Source organism: Castanea sativa, chromosome 6 (assembly GCF_040712315.1).
Source record: "Castanea sativa cultivar Marrone di Chiusa Pesio chromosome 6, ASM4071231v1".
Taxonomy (NCBI): domain Eukaryota; kingdom Viridiplantae; phylum Streptophyta; class Magnoliopsida; order Fagales; family Fagaceae; genus Castanea; species Castanea sativa.
In genome coordinates, this window is record NC_134018.1 from 23,890,761 (window position 1) to 23,915,075 (window position 24,315).

General features: G+C 35.2%; 1 protein-coding gene across 3 annotated transcripts; it reads left to right on the forward strand.

Moving 5' to 3' along the window:
- Positions 1–2,049: 2,049 nt before the first annotated feature.
- Positions 2,050–21,883, forward strand: LOC142641427 (uncharacterized). Of its 3 annotated transcripts, none has more exons than XM_075815866.1 (31): positions 2,050–2,503; positions 3,126–3,570; positions 4,381–4,635; positions 4,747–4,959; positions 5,051–5,182; positions 5,264–5,393; positions 5,481–5,527; positions 5,605–5,706; positions 5,861–5,968; positions 6,198–6,340; positions 6,451–6,545; positions 6,644–6,722; positions 6,814–6,862; positions 6,940–7,020; positions 8,744–8,839; positions 8,932–9,035; positions 14,708–15,173; positions 18,178–18,213; positions 18,306–18,507; positions 18,593–18,726; positions 18,851–19,031; positions 19,126–19,355; positions 19,474–19,569; positions 19,927–20,010; positions 20,093–20,125; positions 20,227–20,361; positions 20,482–20,542; positions 20,618–20,673; positions 20,765–20,821; positions 20,934–21,054; positions 21,472–21,883. In XM_075815866.1, exons 1-31 carry the CDS (start codon positions 2,166–2,168, stop codon positions 21,621–21,623), a joined length of 4,461 nt encoding a protein of 1,486 aa, XP_075671981.1. In that variant the 5' UTR covers positions 2,050–2,165; the 3' UTR covers positions 21,624–21,883. The 3 variants fall into 3 exon arrangements, 2 of the variants coding, with proteins under 2 accessions (XP_075671981.1, XP_075671982.1); XM_075815867.1 differs by having other exon boundaries at positions 6,201–6,340; XR_012845397.1 differs by lacking the exon at positions 21,472–21,883 and having other exon boundaries at positions 20,618–20,683; positions 20,934–21,012.
- Positions 21,884–24,315: the final 2,432 nt, after the last annotated feature.

The window sequence follows — 24,315 nt, forward strand, 5'->3', positions numbered from 1 at the left end:
GAAAGTTTGTTATGTCTTCAAAAAATGTCAAAAAAAATACCTCTAATCTAATTAGATAATCTTTATTTTTTTAAAAATAAAAAATGGGGTTAAAATTGTAATTCAACAAAAAAAAAAAAAAAAAACAAGTTAAACAACCTAACGTTGTTGTTATTTTTTCATCACACTCCTAGATTTTTTGTGATTAAAAAATGTAATAATCTCAAATTATAATGGATGCAAATTATTAAATTTTATCCAAAAAATAGAAGAATCTCTGAGTAAACATGTGCTCAAAGGCTAGTATTATTTTAAATTGTTGCATGGAATAATAAATTGGATGAAAAATAGTGTGTTAAAATAGATAAAGTAATTAGAGCTCTCAATGCAAGAAATTTGTTTCCAAATAACATTAAATATAAAAAAATTTAGTTAGTTGTCATGTTTCAAAACAATGTTGTAAACTAGCATATCGAGAGTTTAAAACTCGAGTTCCAAGATAAAACTTGAGTTTTTAAGTCTCGATTTGTAAGTGGTGGGAGCTGATGTGGAAGAAAATCCTCGTGAAATTTGAGTTTTTAAGACTCGAGTTTACTTTTAAGACTTGAGTTTCACCATTTTAACTTCTTCCTCGCGTTCTTTTGAGTTCTGACCTAGCGTTCTTCTTCATGCATATCTGAAGACTAGATTGTCCAATCGCCCACCCAGCTTTCAATCGTCCAATCGGAGTTCTAGCGTTCTTGGTTTTTCCTCTGTTCTTCGTTAGATTGTTCCTTTGTTCTTCGTCATCAGATCGTTCCTCTGTTCTTCTTTAGGTCTGTTGTTCTTCAAGTACCAAAATCGAGTCTTAGAGACTCGGTTTTGCTTTTTAGAACTTGAGTCTATAAGACTTGAGATCTATTTGGCATCATATTTTCAACCCACCAAGTGGGAATCGAGTATTTAATCCTCGAGTTTTAGACTGAAATCGAGTCTCTAAAACTAGAGATGCTAGTTTGCAATTTTCTTCAAACCACATGTTAACTTATGATATTCTTTCTTCTCACTGTGCTAGTTTGCAAATTCCCTCCCCAAGGCAAACATAAAGTAGAAAATAATGACTTCCGCGAAGGCAATTTTCAGAATAGCAGTGTGAGGGAGGGCAATATAGTAAGTTAACACACGTTTGTAACGTATTAATAAAATAGCATCTCAAGTTTTAGAAACTCGAGTTCCATTTTAAAACTCGATTTTCAAACACTCGCTTTATACTTGATGACGTGTACAGCAATTTCAAAAAATGCCACATAGATCTCGAGTCTATAAGACTCAAGTTCTACAAAATCAAAGTCGAGTCTTGCAGACTCGATTTTCTTGGTGGAAAATGTGGAAATTGAGTCTGTAAGACTCGAGTTCCACACACAGACCAACAACAAAGAGACCCAGAGACCAGAACGACGTTGAAAGAGAAAACCCATCCCATACCACCACCGACACTGCAAAAATTTCACATGAGTAGCTCCGGTCAGCTCGCAATCCCAACACCCACTCACCGACACCAAGTGCTAATCATGTGCATATATAGGACTATTATTCTATTGTCTCCGACAACATTTTCATTTCCGACAAATACAAGAAATGGTGTCAACGTACAGAGATCGGACGGCGGAGCAGATCACTCTCGGAGACTCTGAAGAAGATCGGAGGAATCACAGCCGTTCATCATCAACGAAGATCATCAAGAAGAAGAAGAAACCCATTACGATCTAACGACGGAGGCTGAGGGTTTGAGATCCACTGAAAAAATAGGGGAAGAAGTCAGACGAAGAAGGCAGAGACGAAAGGGAAAATGGTGGAAATCGAGTTTTTAAAACTCGATTTCCACGTGGAATTTTTTCCACCTTGGCTTCCAGTGCTTGGGTCTTGAGTTTTATAAACTCGAGTTTCTAAAACTCGAGATGCCAGTTTTTCACTTTGTTTCATGACAGGACAACTAACAATATTCTTATAAAATTAAAGTTAAATGAAAAAAAAATTCGACTTCCGCGAAGGTGAGATATTACAAAACAATCCACCTTGGCCAATTCTCTTGAAAGTTGGCGCTTGTTTTCTGCCTTTTGAGTTTGACACCTTCTCTCTCTCTCTCTCTCTCTCGAATATTGGAGGAAGTAGAAGAGAGAAAGTAGAGAAACGAAGCGGAATTGAAGATGGTGTTTCTTCACAATAAAGTCCCTTCTCGTAAAAGACCATCCTCTTCTTCCTCAACCGAACCCCCTTTCCCTCCTCCCAAAATCCCCAAAGCCACAACACCAACACCAACACCAGCACCAGCACCAGCACCAGCACCAGCAACATTTGACAAAATGGTGTCGATTCTTGCGGAGGCCGGCTGTACTCTCCTCAACCCCGCTGGTCCACCATGTCTCCCCTCCCAACCCCACAAGTTCCGCAGCCACCTCCACCGCCTCTTCTCTTCTCCCGATGTCCGCTCCGATTTCCTCTCCGCTTTCTCTTCCTACATTCATTCTCCTCATCATCTTCGCAGGTCACTTCCCTTTTCTTTATTATTATTTTTTTTCACTTTTCTCATTTTTTTTAACGAATTTCAGAAACATAATAATAGGTTTAATTTCATCACTTCATGAACAGAATTTATGGCTTACATTCAACTTCTTAGTGTTAGAACTTAGAATTATTGTTAAATGATTAATTCATCATTTTTTTATTTATAAATTGATTAAGTTTGAACTCTATTTTCACTCTACTTCCTCATTTAAAAATTCCACGCACTCACACATATATTTGTTTTAAAATTAAGGTTAGACGATTAATTCAACATTCTTAACAACTTAATCTTTTGGGACTATTGGTAATTTATGGTGGCGTCAGAGTACTGGTTCTAAGTTCGAATTCTGTCTCCACTTAGTTAAAAATCCCACTTGTTGCCTCCACTTATCAAGGGGGGAGTTTGGACCTGTACGTGAGGAGGGGGGGGGGGTCGAATTATGCTTAAATGATTAAACTTACCATTTTCTAACGGTTTAAGCTTTTGTGGGGTAATTTATAACTTAGCAATCAAACAGTCTAATTGTCTGCTAACATAATTAGATTAAATATGTTTTGTGTAAGAAAATTTCTCAACATTTTGCAACATTTTCTGACTGCAGGGTTCTCACCCCTACGAATAATTATGATGGTTTTGGTTCAACCAGAAGCAAGAGTTTAGTCCAGCATCTCTTGCTGGTCCCATCTATCCAGCTAGACCTTCAAAGCATGCTTCTCGAGAAGCTTCCGGAATATTTTGATTTGAATGCAGAACATTCTGGAACACTTGTAGATGATATTGCTAGGCTTATTGTTAATCAGTTTCGGTGGCTTGATTTCGTTGTTGATTCCAATGCCTTTGCTAACAAATTGATGCAAGTCCTTTCGATTTGCCCTCCAAATTTAAAGAAAGAGATCATTGGATCATTGCCAGAGATTATTGGCGATCAAAACAATAAGACTGTGGTTGATTGCCTGGAACAAATGCTTCAAGAGGATTCCGCTATCATTGTGCCAGTGCTTGACTCTCTTTCGAACCTTAATTTGGATGAACAGTTGCAAGAACAGGTTTTTTTTTTTTTTTGAGACTTTGTTGTCGAGAAAAAATTTGGGAAACAAATGTTCCAAGTATTTTGAATCCTACATTTAATGTTGTTTAGGTTTCTGCCTTTTCATGCCCTAGAAATAATAAAGATTTAGAAACTTAGGGCTCGTTTGGTTTGACCATGACTCAGTTTTCATAATTCAAACTCAAAGCCCATAACTCATAACCCAAACCTCACTTTATCTTAAAAACTCCAAAATTCTTGTTTGGTCACATAACTCAATCACATAACTCACCTTTTGCCACCATAACTCATACTTCAGATACTGAAAACACCAAAATTTTGTTTTCAGTTTCCATCATCCATCACTCAAATTTTTGAGTTTTGAGTGATGGAAACATCGCCCAAAAACTAAGCCAAACAAAATTTTTTTGGCGGGGCCCACTTGTTTTGGAAACTCGGTGATAAAAACTGAGTGATATCACTCAAAATCATGGTGATCCAAACAAGCCCTTAATATCTGTTCTTTGCTTTAAATTTACAGCCACCAAAGAGTGCATTAGGCATTGTTTGGTGGCCAATGAAATATGGGTTCTCAAGCTTTTGTTCTTTGGTACTGGAAAAACATGACAATCCACTTAGTTGAGTTGGATGTGACTGATTTTTATTTAGTTGATTATTTCATTTCTTGATAAGCCATGAATACAGGGACTGTGATTTGTACTATCCTTATTTTGCTTCATTTGATCAGCAGTCAAATATGAGAAAGCTACCATTTTGTGTTCAATAGCTCGAATCTAAATAGTTTTTATTTATTTATTTAAATTTCAAGGTCATTAGCATTGCATTATCATGCGTCAGAATGATTGATGCGGAGCACATGCCATATCTACTTAGATTTCTGCTGCTATCAGCGACACCAGTAAATGTTTGGAGAATAATCTCGCAGATTCGTGAGCAGTTAAAATTTGTTGGTGTATCAAATTCTCGTGCATCACAACGCAGTAAAATCAAAGGAAAGTCACTTGTAAACAACACAGAGGCTTCAATTCTTGATGCCCTAAGATCAAGTCTCCGATTCAAGAATGTATTGCCCTTTTCTTTTGCTGCATAGGAATGTATGGCCTTTGCTCTGTTGTAGTCTGTAGAATCTTTTATACTCATTTTATTAGATTTTTGTATTTGTTTCTATTCACAGCTACTCTGTCAGGAGATTCTGAAACAACTGAACTGCCTTGAGAAACCTCAGGATCACAAAGTCATTGACATATGGCTGCTTATGCTCATTTATAGTAACGGTGAGTCCCTGCAGAAGAGCATAGTAAAGATGTTCAAGAAAAAAATTATTGAAGATTGCATTCAGACAGTTATGCTTGATCAGTGCATTTGTGGAAACAAGGAATTAGTGAAGGTATCTATAACAATTATTTTGAATCACTTAACTTTGATTTTATAGCTTTTTTATTATTATTCTATCTGCTTGTCTCATTGATTTTCATTAGGATTATTTCCTGTTGTTTCTTTCATTGTCCGAGTGCCTGTTGGCTTGCAAAGAACAAAAAGCCAGGGAGTTTGGAATTCACATGTATACTTGTCTGTTTGAAGAGTTCGTAGATATTTACTCAAGACAGGAAGTAAGCAGTTTCAAAATAAACTAGTTTGTTTATAAATGATGAAAAAGATTCTGGGAATTGTTTGTTGTGGTTTCTTTGCAGGTTTTAGGTGCACTAATTACTCATGTTGGATCTGGTGTTACTTCCGAAGTTCAGTCTGCTTTGGAGACTATGACTCTGCTGGCCTCCAAATTTGCACAAGATTTAATTCCTCTTTCTTCTCATATAACCGGTGCCTTGTTTTTTCTAGATTCATGTGCATTTTCTGAAGTGATCTGTTTCCAAGATTTCCTGATGTCTTCTTTGTTCTGAAATTCAGGTATTTTGGATTACTTGGATGGATTTAGTGTTGAAAATCTGCACAAGGTATTTCATAGTATTGTGTGCTTTCTTATATAAGTGGTCTACATGACATTGTTTCACTGGCTTTCCTGTTTGTGCAGGTTTATGAGGCTTTTAGCCATTTGGCACTTTCAGCTCGATCAAGTGCAGATTCATATGGATCTTCCATTGCAAATAAATTATTGATGATAATAAGGAAGCAGGTACTGTAAATCCTTTTTGGTATGGAATGTATACATTAATTTTTTGATCATTTTGTTGAATTTTGGTATCTTTGTTTTGGTTGTATTCATTGTGTATATACTGTTACTTTTATGTGTAAAGCAATTTCTTTGTTCTGCCCCTCCCACTGGGTAGGTAAGCAATCCAGATCTGAAGTACAAGAAGATGGGCTTAATTGGAACTCTACAGATAGTTTCCTGCTTTGGAGATGCAAATAGTGTTTGCCGTGAATCTGCATCTCAGGTTGGACCTAGTAGCAATTCAATTAGAGATATAGAGAGTGTTTGCATTCAATTGATGTTGTTTTCAGTGCTAAATATTTCAATGAGCTAATGATATTTTAATGTTTTTGTTTGTGAATGATTTCTTTGAGATGCAATCAGCATTAGTTTCTTTGGTTTTGTCATGTTCTGTATCTTACCAATATATTCTATATTGTGCATTCACCATTCCTGAACATCATTTTGCACAGAAGTCAAACTGTGAAGAGGCTTTGGAACTCTTGAATACATCTCTGGACTCTTGCAAACAGTCGCCCTTACCTTTGATTTTGTTTTATGATGAATTGGCTGTAATGTTGGCCAATAGAACTCTTCATCCATCAATTATGGAATGGTAAGTTTAAGTTTAACAACCTGATGCTGGTACTTTAATGCTACATAGCAATATGGGAAAATAATCTTGTAATTTTGTTTTACTTTTTAAAACTTGTCTGTATGTTGTAGGGTTGGGAAACATGTAGGAGAGTTCGAATCTGTTTTTTTGTCTGATCTTGAAGGTGGAAAATTGCCTTTTAAGGAACCATATTTTGGTTTAGAAGGTGAATTTTGTGTTGTGATGCAGTGTAATCCTGTTTAACCTGTAAAAAAATTGTGCTGGGCTACTGATTAAAGTATCTTTTCTTGTTCCTTTTTGCAGGTGAATTGTGGATGAATTTGGATGGTGATATATCTCCTGTTTGTTTGAACATTTTGCCACTGGCTTCCTCTTCGATGCAGTAATATTTTGGCCATATTCTTCCATGTATTGTACCATTCAAAAATTGTCCAAATGACTGAATGCTAAAGTTGAAATATTGTTGAATGCAGGTCATCTTCTTTACAGATTCTTCCTGTTAACTTCCTTATACTATCCACTGTAAGTGCATGGTCTTTTTGGAAGTGAGAAGAGTAACAAAATGGGATAAATAATTGGGATTTTATGTCAATCTTCAGATTGAGAGGTTGACAAATCAAGGATCCCTTGGAGGAATTGATGCATTACTTGGCTGCCCTTTGCACCTTCCTTCCTCAAAGGTTAGAACCAACAAATTATTATTATTTTTTTTCTAACATCATCAGATTTAGAATACTCTTCTTCAGAGATTCAATTACTTTTGTCTTGATCAAGGATTCAAACATAGTAATTCATAAAAGTTATTGAAGGGTTTAAAAGCCTAAAAATTATGGGATGAAGCCTTTGAAGCTGTTCTTGAAGTCATAAATTCTCATATCTTTCTTTTTTATAATTTGTTATAGGAAGACTTGCCAAATTGAAACTTTTGTTTTACATTAAATCGCCCAACAAGAAGTAGAGCGTATGCTAAGTATCGCTAGGTTAGTAACTTTGACCCAGGAAAAGGTACATCCTAGATGATACTGTCAGAGGTTTGCAATTGCTTGCTATGGTGACAGACCTTGAAAAATCTAGGTACTATGCAAAGCAGAGTTTTTTTTTTTTTTTTTTAAAGAATTATATTTAATATAAACAACAACAACAATGCCTTAGTGCCAAATATTTTGGGGTTTGCCGATAGATTCTCCACAGATTAGTTTGGGTCAGCCACTTGTATTCTTTTCTGCCATTTTATTCTATCCGAAGTCATACTTACGGTTACTTCCAATTGACATGTCATTTTTTACTACTTCTAGTAATGTTTATTTTTGGACTTCCCTTACCTTTTTTTGTTCCCTCAACTTGAAAGAATTATTTTTAATATAGCTGTAAATATTTTCCAAAAACAAGAAGATTATGGAAGTAACTTTTCATGCTTGGAAAGTTAATATTGCAATCGAAGGCTGCATAAATGCTTTGGAACTAACCCAATTGCCAACTTTTAGAGTTAACTTTCTGCCAGTACCAGAAAGAGCCCTTATATATATTTTTACTCAATGTACTCAAAAGAATAGATGTAGTGATGAATAAAATATTGAGTATTGAGTTATGTTGGCCTTCTTTTTCTTTTCTTATTCCATCTCTCTTTCCCTCCTCTTTGGTATTTTGTTAGTATTCATGGTATTGTTCACAAAGGACTAACTGAGTGTATATTAATTTTCAAGAACTAAAATAGATACTGAACCAAAATTTAGGGACCAAATGTATATTTTTGCGTTTTATGTTTTTCTTTCATGTTCTTGGACTTGGCAATTAAAGATTTAGAAGCAAGTTTGAGAGGTTTTGGCAGAGTGAAACTTTGGAGGAAAGAAGAAGGGTATCAAAATGCTTTGTTTGTTTCCCTCAGCATTTAACTTTTTTTTATCTGGAAGGTCCTGCAATGGTAGACATAGCCGCATTTGTGCCTTTAAATGAGCTTTTCTCATACAAGGTCTTAGTAGAGCTTTGAATTTGACCCAAATTTCATTAATTTAATGCTCCCAATCTGCATATCAAATTGTTATTTTTAATTATTCAATGTAGCTTTTGATATTTTTAGTTTTATCTTGATTTATAACTTTTATTTGTTATTGTGATTTGGTTTGGCTTCTACATTCAAGTAGTCTGTCAATACTGCTGGGTTTGCCTATTGTGGGTCTGTTTGGGATAAATTTATTTTGCTGAAACTGAAATTTTTTTGCTGAAAGTATTGTAGATAAAGGTAAAAGTTAGCTAAAATAGTACAGTGGGACCTATAAATAGTACCAAAAAGTGCAGTGGGGCCCATTAATAGTAACAAAAAGCTGAATAGTGAAATAAGTTGACTTTTTAATTTGGAGCCAAACGCACACTGCATTAATAAATTTTTGGCTTGTGCAATACCAGTACTTCTCTGGAGCTGGTTGGAAGTCTTTGGCTGAGAAGCAGAAACAAATTGTGTGTCTATCTCTCTATTATGCAGCAAATTGGATACGGGAACTGGTAAAGTCATTAAGTTTATAAATTTTGCGTTCATGTTTCAAAGGACTGGTTATTAACATTGTAGTTTGTTACACTCCTGCTGCCACATGAAGCTCAATGCCTTCTGTACACAAGTAGAGGGAAAAATTACATGTACAAGTCAAGCTACAAAAGAGGATACTGTTTTCAAGCTATTGAAGCGTTTGAGGAACCTTGTGTATGTTCTTGTGCTCTTGACAATGTTTACACAAATGGTCAGTTTTTATTGTTGATGAAATGCAACTGTGGAGTAATTCACTGAGTAGCGCTTAACTGAAATTTTGGATAGCCTTGGCCAGGCTTAATCAGTCTGCGACTTTCATTTCCCATCCTACATTAGCCAATGGCTCTAGCTTGAATGGCACTTCTCCCCTAGTAAGTGCGAGGTGGATGATGATGTTGTTTAAGACCCACTAGGTGTGTTTGTAACTAATCAATTAAAAAAAATGGAGTGATAAATACATAGCCCAAGCACAGATCTGGTCCAAATTTTTTTTAACTAATTGATTTCTGTTTGACAATTTCTATTATTATTACATAGCCAGAATGGAGTGATAAATATTTATTTTTGTTAATAGATTTATAGAAGCATATCTTTAGAAAGAGGAGCTGAAATTCATGTGTCAACACTCACCATTTGTATTCCAAATATGTAAGGAAGTTTGTTATAAGAGAGAGGGAATATTCTTTGAAAATCATAGTTGGTGAGGACGCCTTACCACAATGATAGCTGATGAGGAAACCTCAATAGATATACCTCACAACTATACTATTGTAGTGTTTTCTCGATTCTTCTAGAGGAGTATCACCCAATGATATCACTCACACAACACTTACCCAACAATATTTGCTCTCTAATACTCTTGCTCAAGGTGGAGCATATAAGTCATATAAGCCCATCTTGCAACATATTATTGACTCTAACTAACTCCTATACAATGATTTTGTGAAGATATCCGCTAGTTGCTCTTTTGACACATATGGTGTAGTGACTTCTCCACTTAGTAACTTATCTCCTACAAAGTAGCAATCCACTATAGTGCTTATTTCTATCATGGAACACAAGATTGGAGGCTATGTATATAGCGTCTTAATTATCACACTATAGTGGAATGAGATTAGGTACTGAGAAGCATAACTCTTTAAGAAACGTTGTAACAAAGTCAACCCACTAGTATGTGCCATCACTCCATATTCAACTTCAACACTTGACTGAGTGATTGCATTTTGTTTCTTACTTTTGCATGTGATGATATTTTGATGGGGAATGTAACTAGCAGCCCCCTTTATAGACTTATAAGAGTTGAGGGAAAGTTGGTTCTAGTGTTCACACATTAATTTGATGGAGAGCTATTTTGGGACCTTGCTTAGTCATCTATTTGTTGTTGGATTAGTTTTAATAAAGTTTTACTAGAACAAGGGCAATTTGGTAATTTCAAAAATATGGAATAAGTTGTCTGTTCCAAAGCCACATGAGTTTTATTTTATGTTTCAAGTCCTTTTCCTATTTAGTTTAGAATAGTTTTTTTTAAACATGATACACTCCATACTTGTTGATCGTAAGTAATCTATTGAGGATCCATCGTTGACTCCAAAATAATTTTGGAGTCTAAGGCTATTTTGTTTTAGCATTAGTGTTCTAGATTTTTTTTTTTCTTGTTTTTAATTCTTGAGATTTTAGTTTAATATAAATTTTATCTCTATGCTCCAATTAGTGTTTTCCAACAGTCGAAGCCTTTTATCTCTAATTGTTATCTTTGTCCTTAGACATTGATTTGCATATGGACACTTATTTTTGGCCATATTAATGGGTTTTACACACTAATACACATGTAATTTCATTTTGCACTCACAACTGCACATATATTGTAATTGCTTTCTAGAAAAATATTTTATGCTGAAACAAACAGGACATAAAAGGAATTGAAATTTTAAAAAGACATACAAATTGAGAAAAAGGGACAAAAGAGTGTAAAACTGTTTGATAAAAATTCCTGAAATGAAGTTGTTAGAGGTATTAGGTTTATATGAGTAGGCCCAAATGGCCCAATTATATTGTAATTCTATTGTAAGCCCATGTATGTCTAATCCTAACTCTCTCTTCCTATATAAACACATTTAGGGTTCATTGTAATTGGGTGAATTGAGATTATAGTAAAGATGTATCTGTTAAGGTTTTCTCTCTGTGGATGTAGGCCGTTAAGCCGAACCATGTAAACCTTGTGTTCTCTCTCTTCTTTTATACTCTTTCTTCACTCTTATAAAGTCTACATGGTATTAGAGGCACCTTCTTGTCGCCATGGTTTTCTATCCTTAGAGCAGTCTTTGTCTTCCTTAGTGTTTCTCCTTTGTGTTTGTTCTCTTTGGCCTCACACTACTACCATCAAAACTATTCGGTATAGTCCAGCTGCTGTCAGAAATCGCATCACACTGTAGGATTACTGCCTTCCACAAACCACTGTCACAGAGCCTCCTTTCAATCACTACCATCAAGATTGTTACTGCCGGCAAGATCCGAAGTCCTCTTTATCTCTACAGAGTTAGACTGCACCCTACCTTTGTCAAACCCTTGCCGCACTATCCTGGCCTTAGTCTTTACACTACTATGAAGTACTCAAGTTGGGTCATGCACTCATGCTTGAAGCTCTTGGTGCGGAGAAGTTATTGTTGAATGCAATTGTAGTCTCTCATGCTACTTGCGTTGAATAGTCATTTTGAGGCATCCTCCTCTCCTTTAATGTTGGGTAGATTAATGATATTTCTTAAAGTTAAAGCCTTATTCTTGATGAACTTCTCAAAAGTCTTTTTGACTTATGCTTCATAAACTTCTCAGAAGTCTTTTTGACTTTGACAGTAAGTGATAAAGTGATGGTGTTTATACAACTTGCTGCCACACATTATTTACTACAAGAATCAATCTTGTAGATTGCTCCATGTGGCATTGCTGGATATGTAGGTGGCTAGTGAAATTTGGTCTTCAACTTTTGGTAATGGTAATCTTGTTGTGGACATTGGCCGAGTGACTTTCCAAGCGATATTTTACAGCAATATGGGCTCATGGATTGTAGTCAAGGTTTTCTCTTGCCATTGCTTCTAGCCGCTATACAGGATCGTCCTAATTTTTTTCCTGCCATTGACAGCATATGGGAAACCTTGACAATTTTGGTGATTTTGGCAATATTCAATGCACACGTGCATACTTGATTTTATTGGCTTTCTTTCTTTGGTCATGTGCACATGCATACTGATGTAGCCTTCTTAGGACCTTAGTATCTTCTGGCAGTCTTTTATAGTCGTTCTTTGTTGTCATCATTAGCAATTCGCATGTTCATTATCTGATCTATTTATAGTTGTCTTCATGGTCATCTTCAAGGCATCTTCAACTGATCTGTCTTCTTCTTCAAGGCTTCTTCATCTTCGCAAGTTACATTCCAACCTCAAGCTTTTGTCAAGCCTCCACCTTGAGTTTGAGGGGGGTGTTAGAGGTATTAGGTTTATATGAGTAGGCCTAAGAGGCCCAATTCTATTGTAAGCCCATGTATCCCTAACCCTAGCTCTCTCTCCCAATATAACCCATTTAGGGTTCATTTAACTGGATAAATTGATATTATAGTGAACATGTAGCTGTCAAGGCTTTCTCCTTTTCCTCTGTGGACGTAAGCTGTTAGGTTGAACCACATAAACCTTGTGTTCTCTCTCTTCTTTTTACACTCTCTTACTCCACTCTCATAAAATCTACAAAAGTAAATATGTTGTAAAGAAAAAGAATCAAAACTAAATTTAGAGATTTTTTGCCTTCTGATGATAGAGATAGGACAAACGAAACCTTGAAACATAAATGCGGATGGAAGTATTGCATACAACTAAGTGATATTACTTGATAAGTATTACTCACAAAAAATAAAAAATAATAGTCTCACATCTCTCAAAAATTGGGTAGTTAATTCTTATTACTTTTCTCTTTATCTTGATAATTTTAAACATTGACATGGACATGGGCCCTCCCTTATTCAAAGATGAAATAATATTGTTTGAGACCCCTATGTGTTTAACCTTGCAGAATCAATAAATTTAACAATAAGCACAACAATTAAAAAAAAAAAAAAATCCCACACACATAAACCAATAAAACAATATAGTTAAAGTAATAAAGATAGTGATACAGAGAATTAATTACGAAGTGGAAAACCTTTCCAATTGAAAAACCACTATGGGGACACAAATAGTCCCATAGAAAATCCACTAAATAAGGAATAATAACAATAGTCAATGACTCACAAAACCATTGTAGCCAAGACTCCCTATGCAGCCTCTGCAAATGCGTTGCTTGCCTTCATACTGCAGTAGTCCCAAAACCTTTGGAATCCTCATCTAATTTACCATGAACTCCTTGCCCGCGAAAGCTAGAACCTTGGGCACTCCAAGGTTTGACTGCAGTGAAACTCACTGGATATATAGCTCGGTGCTTTTAGTCTCAAGCAATCTCTTTGGGATTGAAAGATGAATGGGCTAAATAAAATGGGTATTTCTATAAAGCTCTAAGTAAGGGTCTTTTATGATCTTGGCTATATCATGGGGAAGTGCACAAGATTGAGAAACTCAAAATATTAAGAGAGATAGGAGATTTTTTCATTCTCAAAGGAAATTACTCTCTATATGGGTTGAGCAAACAAACCAAATGGCTGATGGCTTTATAAAATAAAATCTTCCTGTTTATGTAGATTTTCATCTTGGAAGCATGGGGAGCTCAACCCTCTCTTTTCTTGAACAAAAATAGCTCTCTAAACAAACACCCAAAGCTTGCTCAAGTTGATAATGGCTGCTGCAAGGTGCTGAGCAAGTTGTGCATTTGGAATTGTGCAGATATAACTCAAGATGCTCGGCCCTTTTTTAAAAACATAATCTGATGAGCTCACTCGAGTGGGCTTTTTCTCACTTGAGTGAGCTTGCCAATGAGCTAGAGGCAAAAACTCTATTTAACTACAAAAGCTGATGCTGAATATCTCACTTGAGTGGGATTGTGCTTGCTTGAGCAAATATCTCTTGCTTGAGTTAGATTGCTTGAGCACGAATATCTCTTGTGCGAGCAAGATCTTTTTTATGGCAGATCTGAGCAGCTTCAAGACATATTTTTTGACTTCACAAATTCACCACGAATTTGTTGCCTTTCAAGTAATGCATTTTCACAGATATTTGCCAATCCAACTCCTAATGAAAGAATTTTAATTTTTTAAGGTGGATTTGGTACTGCCTCTTTGTGTCCTTTAAAGAAAGATTAAGAATGGAGCCCCACTACTTAATTCAGTTTCAATGTTGGAGTTCTGTATGCTTTAATCGGTGAAAAAGAGTGCCTTTTCCATTAATGTGAACTTTGAACAGAACTGATTGAAAAACACAAATGGTGTTTTATATATGTGTGTTTGTGCGCGGGGGGGGGGGGGGTGTCTTCTTTATTTTTCCCCCTTTTTTGAGGTCAGCAAGGGTAGACACGCTTTTCTTTGTTATGCTGCAACTATTTTATTCTGATACTGTTTTACTTCTTATTTGATTCTGAAGCTGAGGTTCTAAGAGTTAGAAGGGAAGAAATGCCTTACCTCCTACTTAAATGTGAAATCATGGTTTTAAGAGTTATGAAGAAATGAAAATGTTTTGAATGGAAAGTTTGGATTATTATAAAAAAAGATGGTGAAACTTGGGTGTTGTTTATGAGAATTGCCAATATGTTACAAAGTATTTACTTCCGGGATATTGTTATAAATCATTTCTAGTTTCATCTGTCCAAGAGTTGGTTTTTCCTTCAAATTGTCATTTCTGTCATGATATTTTGATCTGTCTGTCTTGATAATGCAGATTTCTGGAGATCTTATTGAACAATTCCATTGAAGGGTGCTCTATATCTCTACCTGAGCTTCATTTTTATGTTGATCATTTTGGATCTCCACTCCCAAACCAACATATGGGGCACATTGAAAAGAATAAGCATCAGAAAACCCAAGACAGCAACATGCAAAAAAACAGGAGACATAAAAAGACATCAAAGGCCTCAAGTTCAGATGCTAATGGAAAACTCAGGCAGCCAACAATATTGGATGCTTTTAAGAAAGTGGGAGTTGTGACTAGCCAAGAGGTGCCAAATAAGGAGTCTTCGGCTTCAAATTCACAAGGAAGGGCATCTAATTCAGCAAATCAAAACCTCTGTGACTCTAGTGAGCCTGATATTATAGAAGTTTCTGCAGTTGCCAAGGCTCTGGAAGCGCAGAGATTCAAATTCAGGCCCCTTCTGGTTCAATGCTTTTCCATTTTGGCATTTTCAGAGGTGTGTGGGTGTAGATAGTATTTGGCATGAGTAGTCATTGCATTTTCAAAGCATTACCTGCAGGATCTTGTAAATTAGTGTGACTATAGTTTTCTGAAACTATTTTTTTAAGTAGTCATATTTTCATTAATGAATAGCAAAATAAAATAGTTTTATTAATTTTACAAATGAACTGTAATGCATGGTTTTAAAAACCAGCACGATCAAAGAAGCATTTTTACTCCCAGTCCCCAGTTTTGACTGGTTTTACCGGACCAGATTGGTTCCCTGTTGAACCAGTTCAACTGTCCAGTCCGGTTTTTAAACTATGCTGTAATGTAGAAATTAGAATGCATTATTTCTCCTACAATTCAGAAAAATCTCACATTTAGGATCCTTTGATTTTATTTACCATCAATGCATTTTCTAGGAGGCTGAGTAATTTTCTGCTCTTGACCTAAAAATTCACATACTCCCATATTTAGGTTTTTTTTTTTCTTTAAATTATGATGTAACTCATCTCCATTTGGTTCCCTGTGGAACCGGTTCAACTGTCCGGTCTGGTTTTTAAACTATGCTGTAATGTAGAAATTAGAATGCATTATTTCTCCTACAATTCAGACAAAATCTCACGTTTAGGTCCCTTTGATTTTATTTACCATCAATCCATTTTCTAGGAGGCCGAGTTATTTTCTGTTCTTGAGGTAAAAATTCACATACTCCCATATTCATGTTTTTTTTTTTCTCTTTAAATTATGATGTAACTCATCTCCATCACATTGGATTCTGAGAGTGCTTAAGAAAGTGATTAGGAATAGGGTTGTATAGTCTTGTTTTAACATAGATGCATGAAGTTCTTATGACAAAGTTATGTGAAATATCTGCTTCCTTTGAATATGTTTTCCAAATGCTAATTGAATTGTAGAACTAGAGATAGTATGGAGACTGGGCACAAATAAATTCTATGACCACATTAAAATCTAACTTGTGCATGACATGAAGTAGTTTTTCCAGTCAAACTTGTCTATTTGTAATAAAAACACTTAGTAACCTGTTATTGAGGTGTTTGAGGCTTGGCAAGGAAAGTTTGCGCGACATCGTCACATTGATGTTTGGAGATTAGTACCTCATTGCTTGATTTGGTGCATTTGGCGAGAAAGGAATGCTAGAAGTTTTGAGGGCTGTGAACGATCTTTGCTGGAGATTAAGTCTTTTTTCTTACACACACTCTTTGAATGGAGTGTGGTTTTTTCTCATTTTTCTTGTTCTTCCTTTTCTATTTTTCTTGACCGTTGTTCTTTTGTTTCTTGATTTTTGTACCCATAGTACATCCCCAATGTACTCGTCTTGGCATTTTCTTTATTATCATTAATAATATTCTTACGTTATTTATAAAAAAAAAATAGTTACTTTTTTAAGTTTACTTATCCATGCTACAAATATATTCTCTCTAAAAGGAAGTGATAACACTATTAAAGGCACTCAGAATCAGGGTCCAATGTTTATTGCACATGGCTACAGCTTGGACATGGTTGGGATCATGTTCACAAATTAACATGTAAATTTAAAATTAGATACTTTCTGGACACATGCGGATACTGTTCTAACTGAGAATGAGAGAGGAGAGTAGTACCTAAAGACTGATTGCATAGGTTGGAAGTGAGAAGGTTTCAAAGAGTTTTGAGTGCTGATTCAAGCTCATCCACATTTGACTTTTGATTTCTCTCTAGGTTTTGTTTAATGTCGAGAGAGAGAGAGAGAGAGAGAGAGAGAGAGAGAGATGCCTTTAAAACTGAGGAGCAAGTGGAGTAATATGTATAGGGCTGACGGGAGCAGTGGTATATAGGAGTCCTAAATGGGCAGATTAGTTTTATTTTTGGTTGGTTTATGAGCTTCTTAAAGAGTAGTTATTGAAATTATCATCTAAATTTTTTAGGTAGGAATCTATTATCAGGTGGATAGCACATGGTCTAAATAAATCAAGGAGAATGTTGTTAAATATATAAAGAAGTTAGTGTATCAGAATTTCTTCAAAATCTTTTGATATTCATTTTATAAACAAACGTTGATATAATGTATATTGATAATTATACACACACTTGATGGGTTTCAAACCCACAATCTCATTCTCTATCTTACTCTTTCAAGGGCTGGAGGTACCATTTGATTTAGAGCCCATCAACACAATAACATATACTTGTCATAATATACATCTATTTTAAAACTAATGCAGCCTTGCCTTATTGTATCTTGATTTTTTAAAAATTTCCTTGCCGACATATCTAGCATCAGTGCTCACTAACTCTCTATCAATGTTTTATCATTTTTCATAGTTGTGTTGGAATGTCTGCTGCTATCAGCATTTATGCACACACATGCACAAAAAGCCTGGTTGCCTTGGTTATAATTGCTTCGTTTTTCTCAAAAAAAAAAAAAAAAGGTTACAATTGCTTAGTTAAAAAATCCAGCATTTGTTACTGATCAGTATTTAGTAGATGAAGCTGACAATTATAACTCACTTCGCAAAAGGTCATGAAGCTCAAATGCCAATTCTGAAACTGGTACTTGTTTCTGATTATTGAATCTGATTGCTGTTAGTCTGTGCACCTAACAATTTTAAGCTTAGTGAGATTTTGAAGAATAACTGTTTACTTGCATTTTTGGTAATGGAAAGGTTCTGTACACTGGGCTTAGAAGTATAACTATAATTGTCTAGTCCTAGATAGGTTAGGCTTAGCAGTTGGAACTTGCAAGTTGTATATGTCCCCTCAAATTTTGTGTTCTATCTTACATATAGAAAACAGGACCATTGATTGGCACAATGTGTAGATTGTCAAATAGAACTTCCAGAAAACTACACTCTGTGTTGAACTACTTCTATTTTATATGTTTCATTGCTAATGACATAGATTTCCTGTAGGTGCATCATAGAGTAAAAAACCATGCTGCTTAGTCTTAGTTAGTTTTGTCCAATATAGATGAATGGAAGAGTGTGGAGTTATTTAATGTGTCTTTTCAAATGCAGAATCAAGGTTCCTGTTGCTCTGATCCTGCTGCAGAGGTACCATTTTAATTTTACACTGATAATGGTTTACAGGTTCTTATTTTCCTTAACCCCCTTATAGATAACAGAAACCATATATTGTCTGCTAGTTTCCCCTATATCTATACCTCCTCCGGGATCTTCACTACAAGCTAAATTGTTTCACTCCGGGCAAACAATTCTTGGCTAGAAGCTTGCATCCATCAGCTGGTTTCACCAGGATGACAGTGGATGAATTCATGAGCAAAATTAGACCACTTTTTCCAAGTATTAAGAAGCATTTTAAACGTGTAGTTTGTTCACTGAAAGAAAGTAAGATGATAGTATTCAACTTGGTTGGACAAATAGTATACCAGAGCTTCAATATTCTTTTAATCTTAGATCTGATACTTTGTAGGTGATGAAACTTGTCAAGAACATTGGAAAGTTCAATCTGCTTCTGCTAAGAACCCAGATGTATCCAATCTTGTGCTTTCAAGATCCGCAGTTTCTACATTGGTTTTCAAGGAGACACTTTGTTGTTTCAGTAAGGTGAACTTTTCACTCACTGTGTGTGTGTCTTTGTACCAAATCTGATACTTGATCTTGCTGATTAATTACAGGAAAGTCGTGGTATCTAAAACTATTAAACACCTATTCTAATATTTAAGTGCAGATGCTAAATCTTCCTGCTATTCAGAGAGAAAAGCCAGTTCTCTCTGATCTTCTTGAAGCATTCCAGCCCAACAAAATACCGGGTAGTGTTTTATCAGACATACAGCCCAACATTTTGCCTGGGACTGTAGAATATTTATATCTAGGCGCTTATTCATATCTAGAAAGTATCTTGAACACAGGTATAAACTCTGATATGTTTCCTTTTGTCGGTGTTCTTTACTTATTTCTGTTATTATTTTTAACCATATTGGTATTGGCATCTGGTTCCTGCAGTGTGCTCTTTTTCCTTTACTCTGGCATCAGAATCTCTTCTTACTCTAGAATCTATTGTAAACTCATTCCAGAATATTCTGGATAAGTTGGAGGAAAATGGTAAAATCACACACTCAGAATGTATCCAGGGGGTTCTTCCTGCATTGCGCAGCAGACTTGGAGCATCTGTTCAGAAGCTTTTAAGGCATAACTGGGATAACAGCCAACTTGAGAGTGGATGGAAGAGCAGAGTAAGAATATCTATGTTATGTTTCCTAGCTCTTTTTCCCTGATTAGGGAATGATCTTGGAACTTATTGCAGTATGCGTGTTTGTGTATATGGTTGTTAAAACCTTCTGCTGTTTGCAGGGAGAAATTATACAGAAAATGTTGCACATTTACTTGGAAAACAGTGAATCAACTTCTGATTTGTTGGATGAACTAGCCTGCTCTATCTTGCCTCAGGTGCTTGAATTTGTTCCCTACTTTTTGAATTGGGTTGGACATTTTACCTTCCAGACTAATGGTGATATTTTGTCCTTATGCTATGTGTCAATTATGAGGGGGCCATTTTGAAACTAGAAATTGATCACCCTAATACCACCTAAGTCTAGATTTTTGAGATTGTGTCCTTTGTTAAGGAGATGAGAGTGTACTGTACACAAAGGAACTTAATGAGTATGGATTTATGAAAATGAAAACAATAACACTGACTTGGTTCAAACTTGGATATATTGTCCATATATAATTAGAACCTGTCAACCCATTATGCATTGTTTCCTGTCCTTACCTTCATAATATAGAGTTCTCTTTCTGTAACAGGTTTCCCAAACTAAGGAAGGAGCTGATCATCATGGTTTCCCAACTTTATGTTCTGCAACATTTGTTTTATGGTACCGGGTACTGGTAAGGCATCTCCATTTTCCTATTATGATTGTTTTATTCTATTTCTTCATTGAGATGTTACAGAAGATGGAGTTATGTGCAGCATGAAGTAAATCTTACTATTCTTAACAAATTGGTAAGCTGTAGATTCCATCTTTGAATCTGTGATCAGATGAGCTAGTAAAATTCACTATTTGTCAAAGAATAAGAATTTGTCCTTCCCTTTCTTATTATTAGGTCAAGGAAGTCATTCTTTTGGAGAAACCCAGAGCTGGTGTTCAAGTTCAAACCGTTGAAAAACTATTGATCAAACTACGACAGTCTGTGAACGTGGTTGTATCATTAGTTAACATGTGCAGAACTCACCATAAGGTAAAGAAACAGAACTTGGGGGGTTTCTTTGTTAACATTTGTTTTGTGTTTCATGGTCACCTTCTGAAGCACAGAAGCCATAGGGTAAAAAAATATTCACATTTTAAAATGATGGTACAGGTAACTGTGCATGCCATGGCTGTCAAGTATGGTGGGAAGTTTGTCGACTCTTTTCTGAAAGGTATAGGTGTGACACTTTTGATAACAATGATCTGAGGTGCGATTCTTTGGGTACTAAAATCAGAATGCTTTCCAGTTTTTGACTTCTTGCAGGCCCACTTCAATATGTTTGATGAGCTTATAATCCAATTGGTATGATAAGGTGCACCAAATCTCTTGTAGCATGATTAATTGCAATACACATTCTTGAGATTTGAGCCTTTTTTTTTTTTTTTTGAATCAGGTGAGAGATCTTCAAAAGGCCACAAGAACAATTCAAGCCCTATGTTCTGAAGCAAAGGTTTAACTTATATTCCTACTTTTTTTGTTTTAATAAAATTTTATTAGGAAAAGAATCTGAGATTAAATGACCTACATCCATCACTTTGTTTTGGATTTATTCTTTTCAAAAGGGCTTGAAACAAACGGTTATCACCAGCAAAATCCCTGCTACAAAGAGATCTATGGAACGTTTCTTGTTCTGTGTGAAGGCTCTTCTCCATACAACATCAAGTGGATGCTCTTTCTGGATGGGTATGCAATATACATCATTGGTTTTCTTGTGGGTTTTTTTTTTTTTTTGGGGGGGGGGGGGGGGGGGGCGTGGGCTTTGGGGGGAAGGGGAGCCTTGAATTATGCCCACTCTAATATCCTAGAATGTGTAGATTTGTGTGCAGATTTGGATTGTGAATGTATTGTGCAGGTGTGTTTGTTAAGTCCTGCATCACTCATGTACTTCTGTTGAAAAAAAAAAATTTGAGTTGAAATTGGAAAACAAATTTACATACTTTTAATCCTTTATAATTATGCTCTGCTTTGGTTTTATTCATCAAACGTCTTATTTATCCTTGTCTGTAGATTGAGGTGGTTAGTCAGTCCAAGGTGTCCTCATTATCTGTGTGTGTGTATACTTCAATGCTAAGTCCTAAACATTCATTTCTGTTTTGATAGGGAATCTAAAGCATAAAGACCTGATGGGTCAGGTGGTGAGCTCCCAGGCATATGCGGATGATCAAGATAATAATGAAGAAAATTCAACAGAAGCTGCTGATGATGATCTACCTGCCACAGTTGCCAGTGAAGAGGAAAGAGAAGCCGAGTGAACGTGACAAGTGCTTGATTGAAGCTAAAACAAACTGAATTTGGGGTAGTATAACACAAATGAATTAATCATGCAATCCTGGTGTTGTCTTAATGCAACATGACTTGGGAAAAAAAGGGCTAATACGGTACGGGCAAAGTATGATAAGTGTACAGATGCATATTATTCAGCTTCTTTTAACAAAAGTATGTGTGAAAATATGGAAACGACAAAGATTGGAAATGAGTATATATATTATTATAATATGATTGTTTTGGAAAATTTTGACAAGCCAAAATATGGCAATTCTTTTCAATATCTTTTTTGGATTTATATGAATATTTAATGATCATGTCCAGTAAAAGAAATTTATTTCAATCATCATCATAAGTTAACATGACTGCCAAAATCTATTGGTAAAGTGACGATGAAATTACATACCTAAACAATATAATGTTCAAACATCTATAATGATTGATCTTAGGGAATCAATCATTACAATAGAAATTGTGAAAGAGGAAAAAAATCTAATATTTAACCACAAAGGATATATGCATCATCATTCACATCATTATTAATATTTACATCCATTTCACTAAATGAGACATCATTGCAAGGCCAAAATGGGGTTTTACCCCTTTCAAAAAAATTTCCAGTATTTTGCTCAATTTCTCAAACTATTTAGGAAAATACTTCTGTTTTGAAACTCAATTTTTAGAAAATCGAGTTTTAAATGTAAAACTTGATTTTTGGACAAACGAGTTATAGCGGAATTGATCTTAAGGAAAAAAAAAAAAAAAAAAAAATCCTGGAACTCGAGTTATATTTGAATATTTTCAAGGAACTCCAGTTTCACAAAATTTTTTTATTTTTATTTTCAGTTTGCTATAACTCGATTGTCCAAAAATCGAGTTTTAAATTGGAACTCGACTTTTAGAAAATCGAGTTTTAAAATAGAGGCATTTCCCTAAATAATTTCACACAGGGGCATTTTGCTGGATATTTAAAAATAAAAAAAGGCAAAAGCCCATTTTCTTCCATCTTTGCAATTTTGTTCGCTATAATACGTTTAGAAAGTTTATTAAGCTTAAGGTTATACTAAATATTCGGCTCAAGTGTCAAGCTTCTAAAATGTATGGAATTTAAAATTGAATTTTTTTTTTGAAGGCATTGACTTTCCTGGTGGATCTATAAAAGCATGGTGCGTATTTGATTTAACACCAAGTTTCATTACATTTGTTTTGTTCTTAAAGATGTCGCATTAGGTATTGTGCAAAGAGGGAAGAGTCTTTTTATTTTTATTTATATATATATATATATATATATATATATATATATATATATATATATATCAAGGGAAAAGTTGATTGTGTGACACTGGTTTCATTTCACTTATATCACTCTTGACGCGTACCATGGGATCCTTGAACAAAGTAGGATGGTTGTTGTATGATATATGTCATGAAATGCAAAGCACCTTCCACTCATAATTGAACCTCGGAAATATCTTTGATTTTGGGGGGACACTAGAACCCTTAATGACTTAAGTTTAGTGTTATAAAAATCAATTCAAGAAAGGTTAATAATCAACGATGTTCACTTATGACTTAAGCATTATGTGCTCTTGTGGCAATTTGATCAAATATAATACTTGGAACTCAAGTTTGACAAACTAGAGTTCCAAAAAAGTGCTACATAATTAAATAAGTTTGACCGGATGTGTTTCTTCTAAATTTTTCCTAAAATTATTCTATTTGAAAAGAAAAAGAAAAAAAGAAAAAAAAAGGCAACTCTACAACTGTCACTAATACATCACTTTGAAAGTACAATAGAAAGCAACTATACAACTAATTAGAGGGAATTTGGGGACTAGCATAGTAAGGGGGTTCTATATAGTAAGTTAATAGACGTTTGAAATGTATTAGCAAACTAGCATCTTGAGTTTTAGAAACTCGAGATCTATATAAAACTCAAGCCTTAAAGACTTGCTTTGCACTTGATGAGTTGGACACTATTGTGCCATATAGATCTCGAGTCTGAAAGACTCGATTTCTACAAAGCAAAAACCGAGTCTTTAAGACTTGATTTGCTTCGAGTTACGCCACATAGATCTTGAGTCTATAAAACTCGAAATTTAATTAAAATATACTTGGATCTCGAGTCTTATAGACTCGATTTTTGTTGGGTAAAATTGTATAAAACACAGATATGCAGAACACGTGAATAACTCTCACCCACTCTCAGCCTCTAACACTCTCATCATCCTTAGTAAACTCACTGCCTCACTCACCCATAACACTCACACTTCTCACACCACATTATCTCTGATCTCACACCACATTGCCTCTCTCTGTCACTGCTCCTCTCTCTCAAGAAATATACACCTTAGGTAAGGGTTTTGATTTGATTGTTGGGTATTATTTGTGGGGTGTGGGTTAAAGAGTTTGACTATTTAGATACTTGAGAAAATATTTAATGGCATTTCTGGGATAACTAATTTAGGTTGTGGATTTTGTTGTAAATGGTTTGTGTTTTCATCAAATTGTTCTTGTGACTCACTGCAATTAGTGAGTGTTTCTTGCTTCAAGATGGACATAGTTAAAAAGAACAAATATTTGACTGTGTGAAAGTGAAATATATTGATATTTGTAATGCAAATAGTTATCTGCATTCAAGTTTATTATAGTTGCTCACCTTATAGAGGGAGTTGGTGG